Source organism: Triticum dicoccoides, chromosome 7B, assembly GCF_002162155.2.
Source record: "Triticum dicoccoides isolate Atlit2015 ecotype Zavitan chromosome 7B, WEW_v2.0, whole genome shotgun sequence".
In the NCBI taxonomy this organism is placed as follows: Eukaryota; Viridiplantae; Streptophyta; class Magnoliopsida; order Poales; family Poaceae; genus Triticum; species Triticum dicoccoides.
The window spans coordinates 533,932,569-533,944,208 of record NC_041393.1 but is presented as its reverse complement, the minus strand read 5'-3'; the positions used below and the strand labels follow the sequence as shown (position 1 = coordinate 533,944,208).

Sequence of the window (11,640 nt, the reverse complement as noted above, 5' to 3'; positions counted from 1 at the left end):
GATCTGTCTGCAGAAATGGGTTCCAGAAGCTCGACAAGATCAAGGATGCCAACCGCCGGAGCAGGCAGCTCGAAGAGCTTACTGACAAGATGCGAGACTGCAAAAGGTTATTCCTTCCTTCTTTTCCCTCCGTATCATATACCGTTGGTACACATTTGGCAAGAGCGCATATGTGGCCCCTGTTTAGCTCATGTTAACTCATCTACTAGTATTTGCCACTACAATTGCTTCACTATCTTATACTACCAAATATGTTTGTTGCAGTGCATACTACCTGCAATGTCTGCTTTGGGAATCTTAGACATGACATTAACCACCCTCCGTTCCAAAATAAGTGTCGTGGTTTTAGTTCAAATTTGAACTAAAACCACGACACTTATAGGCTTATCAAAGACTTTTGAACGGAGGGAGTAGCTTATAGGACAAACAGATAGCTGGTTTACTGAATTTCGATAGTCATCTTGCTTTTTTCGTGTCTTTTTATAGGCTTATCAAAGATTTTGAACGAGTTGTCAAGGATGAAGCAGGAAGTGTTGATCCGAACACTTCTAAATTTCTGAACGAGAGAAAGCAGTCACTGGTACTGTCACAGAAACTCATCGACCCCCAGTATTTATTTATAAACCTTGCTATTTGTGATTCTTCATCTTTTACTAAACCTTAGTTTGTCCTATTTTGCAGATCAAGGAATTGAACTCTTATGTTGCTCTGAAGAAACAGTGAGTTTTTACCTATCTCGTAATGCCAGTTAGCTTGTATTATAGCCAACTCCTTTTTTTTATAGAAAACTTATGCATACCACCCAACAAGGATTTGTCCTTGTGTTGCTAATTTAATTTTTGCACTATAAATCTTTAATCGTTCATAAACTTGAAGGAATGTGTTTCATCAATTCTGGTAACATCTCGTGATCATATAAATATTGTGTGGATTTCAGACATGCAAGTGAAAATAAGCGAGTTGATCTTTTTGATGCTCCAAGTGGTGAAGATGCCTTTGGTGAAGAAAATGTTCTGTTAGCATCTAGTAAGTTACACTATTTCAGTCCCAGTAAGCGAAATAATGTGATAGCATCATTCCTTTCAGGCTCAAGGACTACAAATATTCCTTTGCTACACTAAGAATGGTTGACAAACACACTGAAAGAAAATAAACGTCTGTGACATGTTCAGTGTGGATTTTGTATATCTCTTAGACAGATTATTGATCTCAGCATTATTTTATCTGTAGATATGACAAACCAGCAGCTAATGCAGCATGGAGACAATCTAATGGATGAGACTGATCAAGCTCTCGCACGATCTAAACAGGTTAGCTTTCTTCTGCAGTGTATGTTTTTGTGGTAGGTCCAGTAGTTCAGCCTTGTTGGTATGTGTTCATGTTGGGGCTGTAAATTTGAGTTACATGACAAGAATATAAATTGATTTTCTGTTGGATTATGTGTGCAATTTAATAGTCAATGGTTGGTTTTCATTTTTTAAGCTATTAAATGTGAAAACTCTTATATATTCTTGTCAGGCGTCATGACCCTATCCCACATTTTGACCCTATCCCACATTTTGTTTATATAAGGAGATATAGTGAACCACTTACATCTCTGTGCATACAGTATTGCCATGTTATTTTGATATTTAGCTTAGAGTGATTATTTTTTATATTTGGCTTGTTTGCATTGTACCTTAATCTACTGGAAGTTGTTTGTTTGTGTGTTTCACCTGTATCTATATTTTTATTCTGGATGCTATTTTATATCCTTGAATGTGCATGTCTGAGGGCCCTTGGGAGGAAGGAGGGGATGCGGACAATGTGTGGATTAAGATGGTGACTTGCATTCGTAAGGTGGCCTCGGAGGAGTTTGGAGTGTCCAAGGGGAGGAGAAGCGAAGCTAAGGATACCTGGTGGTGGAATGATGATGTCCAGAAGGCGATAAAGGAGAAGAAAGATTGTTTCAGACGCCTATACCTGGATAGGAGTGTAGACAACATAGAGAAGTACAAGATGGCGAAGAAGGCCGCAAAGCGAGCTGTCAGTGAAGCAAGGGGTCGGGCGTATGAGGGCCTCTACCAACGGCTAGGCACGAAGGAAGGCGAAAGAGACATCTACAAGATGGCCAAGATCCGCGAGAGCAAGACGAGGGATGTTGGCCAAGTTAAATGCATCAAGGACGGAGCAGACCAACTCCTGGTGAAGGACGAGGAGATTAAGCATAGATGGCGGGAGTACTTTGACAAGCTGTTCAATGGGGAGAATGAGAGTTCTACCTTTGAACTGGACGACTCCTTTGATGAGACCAGCGTGCGTTTTGTGCGGCGGATCTAGGAGTCTGAGGTCAAGGAGGCTTTAAAAAGGATGAAAGGAGGCAAGGCGATGGCCCCTGATTGTATCCCCATTGAGGTGTGGAAAGGCCTCGGGAACATAGCGATAGTATGGCTAACCAAGCTTTTCAACCTCATTTTTCGGGCAAACAAGATGCCAGAAGAATGGAGCGGAGTATATTAGTACTAATCTTCAAGAACAAGGGGGATGTTCAGAGTTGTACTAATTACCGTGGAATTAAGCTTATGAGCCATACAATTAAGCTATGAGAGAGAGTCATTGAGCACCGCTTAAGAAGAATGACAAGCGTGACCAAAAATCAGTTTGGTTTCATGCCTGGGAGGTCGACCATGGAAGCCATTTTCTTGGTATGACAACTTATGGAGAGATACAGGGAGCAAAAGAAGGACTTGCATATGGTGTTCATTGACTTGGAGAAGGCCTATGATAAGATATCGCCAAATGTCATGTGGCGGGCCTTGGAGAAACACAAAGTCCCAGCAAAGTACATTACCCTCATCAAGGAGATGTACGATAATGTTGTGACAAGTGTTCGAACAAGTGATGTTGCCACTGATGACTTCCCGATTAAGATAGGACTGCACCAGGGTCAGCATTGAGCCCTTATCTTTTTGCCTTGGTGATGGATGAGGTCACAAGGGATATAAAAGGAGATATCCCATGGTGTATGCTCTTTGCGGATGATGTGGTGCTAGTTGACGATAGCCGGACGGGGGTAAACAGGAAGTTAGAGTTATGGAGACAAACCTTGGAATCGAAAGGGTTTAGGCTTAGTAGAACTAAAACCGAGTACATGATGTGCGGTTTCAGTACTACTAGGCGTGAGGAGGAGGAGGTTAGCCTTGATGGGCATGTGGTGCCTCAGAAGGACACCTTTCGATATTTGGAGTCAATGCTACAGAAGGATGGGGGTATTGATGAAGATGTGAGCCATCGAATCAAAGCCGGATGGATGAAGTGGCGCCAAGCTTCTGGCATTCTCTGTGACAAGAGAGTGCCACAAAAGCTAAAAGGCAAGTTCTACAGGACGGCGGTTCGACCCGCAATGTTGTATGGCGCTGAGTGTTGGTCGACTATAAGGTGACATGTTCAACAGTTAGGTGTGGCGGAGATGCGTATGTTGAGATGGATGTGTGGCACACGAGGAAGGATCGAGTCCGGAATGATGATATACGAGATTGAGTTGGGGTAGCACCAGTTGAAGAGAAGCTTGTTCAACATCGTCTGCGATGGTTTAGGCATATTCAGCGCAGGCCTCCAGAAGCTCGAGTGCATAGCGGACGGCTAAAGCGTGCGGAGAATGTCAAGAGAGACCGGGTAGACCGAATTTGACATGGGAGGAGTCCGTAAAGAGAGATCGGAAGGATTGGAGTATCACCAAAGAACTAGCTATGGATAGAGGTGCGTGGAAGCTTGCTATCCATGTGCCCGAACCATGAGTTGGTCACGAGATCTTATGGGTTTCACCTCTAGCCTACCCCAACTTGTTTGGGACTAAAGGCTTTGTTGTTGTTGTTGTTGTTGCATGTCTGCATGATGCCATGCTTGATAGATTCTTCTGTAATGCTAATGAGTTTACTGTGCTAACTTTACTTTCTTGGAGCGAGTTGATATCTTTGTAAGAAAGTGTGTAAATGATTCTCTATTTTTCTTGCATTTATTTGTTATAACTGTTTGTAGAAACCTATGCACGTGTACTTTGTTTTCCCTTGTGTATATGCAAAACTTATTTCCGTCTGTATGACCATAACTGAGCTTGCAGGGGCATCCCCCAAGGAACACCCATTTATCTAAAATGTTGAAGTTTCTGCTCACAAAGAGAACTATTGTATTGTTGTTTGATCTAATAAAAACAGTTGTTCCTGCTGACTTGTTATGATATGGTGGTTGGGCTTGCTCCTCTTTATCTGTCCTCGTCTCCTTGACAGTGCTCTTATAGGTTTCAGTGACAAGTTCATTTTAGCCATGCAGTCAGATATTCATCTCGATACAGACAATCAAATACTTGGTCATTCATTGGACATTTCTGTTCCGAGTGTGGGAATGAGCCTATTGTCCGAGTCCTTAATTTGTATTTTTTTAATAACCTTTAACTGATAAGGATGCAATTTGTTGGTGGTAGAACCTTTAGTTCTTACACGAATTGCAGCGCTCATGCTTTCATAATAATGTGTGCTTCAACACTTTATTATTGCTCCCAGATACTGATTTCCTGTCATCTTGTGTAGACTGTCCAAGAGACGATCAATGTGGGTACCGAAACTGCAGCTGCTCTGAAAGCACAGGCAAGACGTTCTTTCTGATTCTCAGAAGCAGCCTGTCATTGTATTATGCTGTCTAAGAGGGACAACACCATACTAGAGCTAACTTTTGGTTATTTCTTACCAGACAGAGCAAATGAGCAGGGTTGTTAACGAGCTGGATTCCATTCATTTCTCCATGAAAAAGGCATCAAAATTGGTGAAAGAAATTGGTAGGCAGGTTGCGACTGATCGCTGCATCATGGGCTTGCTTTTTCTCATTGTCGCTGGAGTCATAGCTGTAATCATTGTTAAGGTGAGTGCTTAGCTTCTTCAGTGACCTGCTTAGTTACATTACTTTGCGCATTACTATTACACACACCCAGCCAACTAGGATAAATATATGTTCAAAACTATACATAACTTGATTGTACTACTTCCTTGCCCATTGGCCTTTTGGTTTGATGTGAGGTTTACAGAAGTTGGTGGGAAAGCACTCTTCCTCAAACAATACTTTATTATTAGTGGCTCATGGTTATCATCACTCTGCTGTTTGGTGGCGTGGATCAGATGCTTCCACACTAGTTCACTAAATGTAAAGGCCACATGGCTAGAAGATAAAGATTAGGCAACCATTAATTGGCTGGTTTACCCATTAATTGGGTAAACTGCCCATGACCGTTCTTTATGGACTAAAATACTTCCGTACGGTAGTTCACTTTTCACTAGACGTAGACTCCGTAAGGATAGATGACAGGATGGGACAGCCAGACAACTGTTTGGTGCATCAATATTTGCGTGTTTTTGGAACCGTAGCTGTCACACTGCCTTAATGGGGAGTGCATTGAACATTGGTGGCTATGAAAAAATCCAAGAAATAATCTGTATTGCATCAATATTTGTTGGTTATGATTAGTGTTCCATGTTCCGGTTTTACAGTGCCCTTTTGATGATTATAGTTTTTCATTGCAGATTGTAAACCCACACAACAAAGATATTCCTGACCTCCCCGGGCTCGCTCCACCGGTCAGCAGAAGGCTGTTGTCCATTGTAGAGAACAAGTGAGTATCCACACACCACAAGTGTAAAATACCCTGATGAGGCACCGTGTGCGGTCGCTTGGAAGTTCCTTGAATCATGCCGCACACACGTTGTAAACTTGTAATGCTGCCGTACCATCCCATGGGACCCGTGCGCTAAACCGAAGGTTGCCAAACCACTGTAAAATTGTACTCCCTCCGTTCCAAAATAAGTGTCTTAAACTTTGTACTAACTTTAGTATAAAGTTGTACTTGAGTTGAGACACTTATTTGGGACAGAGGGAGTATGTTGTTATTCTCTTGACAAGCAGGCAGGTTTGTTTCTGGCAAGGACCATATGTTCCCTGTGAAAACATTGACATCTGTATACTTTACACAGACATCTGGAATCATGGCAGTGATAGACAAGACAATACTTGAATTTTGCAAATAAAATCTCAGACTGTGCTTTTACTGATGTGTAGTGGGTAGTCCATCTCTTGCGGGGCAGCTTATCAGACTCAAGGATCGTGGATGGTCCACTTTGAGCCTTTGGTCTTGCAAGGAATTTTATGGCACCTGAGGCCGCCTTTTCCCAGTTCAAGCTGCCCGATTTTCGCACCCTTAGCAGTCAAAAGGTGTCGAGAAGCCGTCATAAGATCTCACTTGATCCATGGTGCTTTCAACGCCGGTCTGCACTAGCTCTAGATGGTGCACCATTTACACTATCTCGTACTCCCTCTGTTCTTAAATATAAGTTTTTGTAAAGATTTCACGGTGGACCATTTACGATTTTGCTCAGTATGTAATTCATGATGGGATCTCTACGAAGACTTATATTTAGGAACAGAGGGGTACTATAACCTGAAAAAGACTCGCCAGATTAGAAAATCTTTTAGCACAAAGACAAAAGACTAAACAATGGGCACGGCGAGGAGAAAGCGCCAACCCGCCAACCCTTGGAAACAAGAGGATTGATCGTCGCCGTGCATGGCATGCTCCGCTGGTCTCTCCCCAAAGGATCAGCGCGGAAGGGGATCAACAGCTCGGTCTTTGTCCTCGTCGGAACGCGCCGCGTAAGTCTCCCCGCCCACTTGATCACCGTGACTCTCCACCGGCACAGTGGCCGTGCATTGCTACGAGAAACGTAACGCGCACACGCTCGTTGGATGAGTTCTCGACTTTTCGTGTGTTGCTTGCAGCGAGGGTTCTGCGGTGAAGCCGGAGTCGCTTGCCCGGGAAGAAGTGAGGGGGGATCAAATTTTTCTGACGCCCTTGCCGGTGTTCCTCTCTTCGGAATTGTGTATGGGGTCTCTATGGGAAGCCAGATTGACCGGGAGCCCTGTTTTCGTGGGCATGATGTGTCGATTTTCACCCGATTTGTCGTTCTCTTCTTCTTGATCTAAGGATTGAGCCTTAAGGGCTCTGGTTTTTCTAAAAAAATTGCCAACCGCCGCGCGCCGGTGCTCCGCCGCCATCCATTGGCATACATCCATGAGATGAGCGATGGCCTAACAAGACTGCCATAGGCTGGCAGCTCATAAGTTTCTTTCACCAGGTTGGCACGTTTGTTTGTTGGTTTGCCTCCGCCGTTGGAAACAAACACGGACTGCCACCATCTTTGACCGCTTCTATTCCATCCATCCATCGGAGCATCTTTGCACCATAGATTAATGCCCATCGACGAAAGGGGTCTTGCTGCCGGTGTCGCCGCATTCATACTTGTCGCCAAGAAGAGAGCACGGTGATCAATCGGTGGGGTCTGCAAGTGTGCATTCTGACGGTGACTTGGCTGAGATAGAGGTTAGGACGTTGGGTCCAGCTGGTCATGGGCAGACGGTGACTTGTGTGGAAGAAATACACTGAGATCATTTCAAGGCGAGTTCATTGTCTGGACCTCTTCCCACGGATTAGAATTTGGTTTCAAAACAGACGCGGTGGAAACAAAGAATTAATCCTCTGTATGTGGCACCAGCGTCAGTATGTGGTCATTATATGACGGGCGTCGATGACTCCGGGCATCATTTTTTCAGTTAGCTCGCGAATCCCCTCCCCGAGGCGCTCCCGCAGGCGCCCCTGGGAGGAACCCTAGCGCCGCCCCCGTCGCCCCCTTCGCCTCAACCCCCTTCCTCGCCACCGCCTGGGGCGTCGCCGGCCAAAGGCTGTGTGGCGTTGGCGGCGGCGGGGCGGCTCTCTCCCGCACGGAGTTGGGGACTCCGCGGGGCGTTTTCATCTGCCTGGTGGTTCCGGGCGTCGGGCTGCCCTGCCTCGGCTCCTTCTCCCCCTCTCGGCATCCCTCGCTGGCGCCGCCTCCTCCCCTCCGTGGTGGTGGGTGGTGGGGGATGGATCTGGGATCTCTACCCAGATCCGGTGGATGGTGGGGTTGTGTTGGCAGCGGTGGCCGGCGGCCCAGGCGTGGCGGCGGCGAGTCTCGCGGCCTTTGGGCATCGTGGAGGTGCCAGCGACGACGAGTGCTTAGCCTGGTGGTGGCGGCGGTCGTGCATGGGAGTTGGATTCCTTCGAACAAATCTGGGTGAAAACTTGCTTTCGGCTATTACCAAGACCGGTGGTGGCGGCGCTATCTGCATCGTTCTCTTCTTGAAGGCATCGCCGTGGAGAAGTTTAAGGCCACTCTCTGCTACCTCCGGGGAAAACCTAGATCGGATGATCGGATGACGGCGGCACTCTAGCGTCGTTCCCCTCTTTGGGGCGTCATTCTTGGAGGTACACATGTGATCGAGGGACCAGAGAACGGATTCTTTGGTGGAGGGGTGCTTCATCTCACTTATTGATGACGGCGGATCTCGGCGGCATGGCGCTGTAGTGACTCGGCGTCCGGTGCGCGGAGATGGACTCGCGCAGGAGGGTGACGCGGTCTGGCGTCGTGGTGGCGTCGACGGCAGCTAGACCGGACAAGATAGATGCAGCAGTACAATTCTGAAGATGGATTGGTGGCAGGTGGCTGCGGCGGCCTCATTTCCGACAGGCGTCCTGGTTGAGAAGTGCGCCGGAGCGGTGGGTGCCCCATACCCGGCAGGCGTCCTGGATGGGACCTCAGGTCTTAGATGGTAGGTTTAGCTGCGAGGTCTGTCTGGTATTAGGCCCAGACTATCAGCATCTCTTCATCAATTGGATAGGAGTAGCGACAGATGTTGGCTAGACGATGACTTTAATCTTACTGTTGTATTACTTTGTAAGGTCTTATGTGAACAATCAACAAAATGCCTCCATGCATTATCCAGATGCAAAGGCCGGGGATCTTCCTTCATTTCTAAAAAAATGTGGCACCAGCGTGGTCGACGGTTCAACATCTGGGATTGATAAACACCATATTCATTTTATACAAAAACTAAAATCTATGAACCAAAGAGGCGTGTTCATCTAAGTGAAGCTCTAAACATGTACTCCCTCCGTTTTTATTTAGTCCGCATATTAGTTTTGATTAAAGTCAAGCTTTATAAGCTTTGACAAAGTTTATAAATAAAACATTAACATATATAATAACAATTCAATACCATTAGATTCATTATTGAATGTACTTTCACATCATTTTGATTTTTTATGATAAATATTTTTTTATATAAATTTGTTCAAACTTTATGAAGTTTGACTTCAGTCAAACCTTATGCAGAGTAAATAAAAAACGGAGGAAGTAAATATGTAAGAGGGAATTCCTCATTTGACACTAGATTAAAATGTGTTTCTCTTCTATATTTGACACGTCCTCTACTTTTTTTGCATGTCCGATATCTTCCATATTTGGGTAAAAAAAAAGAAACGACTAGGCAGCAGCCGAGGCCAACTTCAGCGCGCGATCCCATCCCATCCGTCCTAATTCGTTTGGAATAGAACGGACGAATAGCGCGGCCCAATGTGTGGCCCCAAACGGACAAATGTCCGGTTTTTGTCCGTTTTCGACCCATTTCCGGCCCAAACATGTGCCGTGTTTGGGGTGAAATAGACATCACGCGGACGGGCTGGACGCACGCCTTGTCCTCCCCGTGGCCCGCCTGTCGGGAACACTAGCACTCCATTCACTTTCAATGCCTCCACCTGTCCTCCCCTGCCCCACCCCGCCGCCAGCGTCGTCATTATTCTCTGACCGCCTCCTCACTACTCACCCCCGGTCCGTCCATACCAAATCACGTCTCGACATGGCCGCCACCACGCCTACGCTTTCGTAAGAGTTTTGGCCGTCGTTTGGAGGAGTTTTGGCCGTCGTTGTCGTAGACGATGTCAGAGGGGATACGAGCGCCGGAGACGGCTATGGACCACGACAGCTTCCGTCGGGTGCTCTAGAGCGGCCTGTAGTCGGCCGCCAAACGCCCCTGCTGCATCGAGGTGATCATAGCGGCCTCTTTGCCACCGCGACCGCAAGGTGTTTGACATTTTGCCCACAAAAGTATGGACAGTGGAGATGAATTTTTCTTCAACCACTTCATTTATTCATCGGATGATTCATCCTCGGATGACGAAGATCTTGTGGTGGCTGCACTGGTCGTTCATGACCACATTGAACGGCAGCGGCCTCGGTACAGGGGTCAGCCCCTCGCCGTGCTCCCAACCTGAACCGCAGCAGAGAGAGAGAGAGACTACGCCCTGCTCTATGTCGATTACTTTGCGAATACCCCGCTCTTCAAACCGGATAAATTCCGTCGTCGTTTTCGTATGGCAAGGCATGTGTTCAATCGTATTCGAGAGGCAGTGGTTGCTCATGACCCATTCTTCAAGTGCAAAACGGATGCCCTTGGCAAGCTTGGATTCTTCTCTTACCAGAAATGCACCGCGGCCATCCGCATGCTTGCATATGGAATTCCAGGCGATCTGGTGGATGAGTACGTGCGCATGAGTGAGACCACGGTTCTGCTGTCACTGTACAACTTTTGCAAGGCCATGGTGGTAGTGTTTGGCCCTGATTACTTGAGGCAGACAAATGCCACTGATACAGAAAGGCTGTTGGCGATCAACGCCGATAGAGGCTTTCAAGGCATGCTTGGCAGCATAGATTGTATGCACTCGGAGTGGAAGAACTGTCCATTTGCTTGGCAGGGCCAATACAAGGGGCATGTTAAAGCGTGCACTGTCATATTAGACGCGGTGACTTCACAAGATCTTTGGATATGACATTCTTTCTTCGACATGGCAGGTTCTCATAATGATATCAACGTGATGCAACGTTCTCCAATCTTTGCAACGCTTGCAGAATGTCGTTCCCCACCAGTCAACTTTGAGATCAATGGCTGCCACTACAACAAGGGATACTACCTAGCTGATGGTATATATCCTCAGTGGTCAACTTTTATAAAGACAATCTTGAACCCCCAAGGTGAGAAGAGACAGAGATTTACCCAAATGCAAGAGAGTGCTACAAAGAATGTGAAGCGTGTTTTTGGTGTGCTTCAATCCCGATGGGGTATCGTTCGAAACCCTGCACTGACATGGGATGAGGGAAGCTTTGGGAGGTGATGACTGCTTGTGTGATCATGCACAACATGATCATCGAGGACGAGCGTGATAATAGCATCTTCGACCAAGGATTTGATTTTCAAGGTGAAAATGTTGAGCCCCTGCACCAAGATCCGGCCATGTTTGGACACTTTACTCAATTTCATTGTGAAATGCGTGATTGTCACACTTATTTGGAGCTTCAAAATGACTTGGTTGAGCACATGTGGAATCACATTTGCAACCAATAGATATATTGGTTCATTACGTTTATTCAAGACAATTTCAATTTAGTTGTAAAATTATTTTATTCGAGACAATTTTGATTGGGTTTCAAACATTGATGAATATGAATATATATGGGCATATTTGGCCGTGACAGAGTCAAAGGATGCGTCCGTATGTTAAGCGCATGGCCAGTGCATTTTAGAAAAGTTGGAACACGATTCAGTTGCCTTATTCAAACGAACAGAATCCAAGCAAAACGGACGTAAGTTGCCCTGATGTACAGCTGAGCAGGAACCGGGTGTGCGTCTCATCTGACGTGGCGGTGTGGGCATATATCTTGGCGTTCGCGGCGCAACCGCACACCAACGCTG

General features: G+C 46.2%; 1 protein-coding gene across 1 annotated transcript in view; it reads left to right on the top strand.

Moving 5' to 3' along the window:
* The window catches only part of LOC119336841 (novel plant SNARE 11-like), a 7,270-nt gene extending 809 nt beyond the window's left edge, over window positions 1-6,461 (top strand). Inside the window, exons 2-10 of the mRNA XM_037608925.1 lie at window positions 14-106; window positions 487-580; window positions 682-719; window positions 938-1,026; window positions 1,231-1,310; window positions 4,566-4,622; window positions 4,726-4,893; window positions 5,550-5,638; window positions 6,082-6,461. Coding sequence (XP_037464822.1) covers window positions 14-106; window positions 487-580; window positions 682-719; window positions 938-1,026; window positions 1,231-1,310; window positions 4,566-4,622; window positions 4,726-4,893; window positions 5,550-5,638; window positions 6,082-6,088 — 715 coding nt within the window. The 3' untranslated portion in view covers window positions 6,089-6,461. The remainder of the gene's footprint in view (window positions 1-13; window positions 107-486; window positions 581-681; window positions 720-937; window positions 1,027-1,230; window positions 1,311-4,565; window positions 4,623-4,725; window positions 4,894-5,549; window positions 5,639-6,081) is intronic.
* The last annotated feature ends 5,179 nt before the right edge of the window (window positions 6,462-11,640 follow it).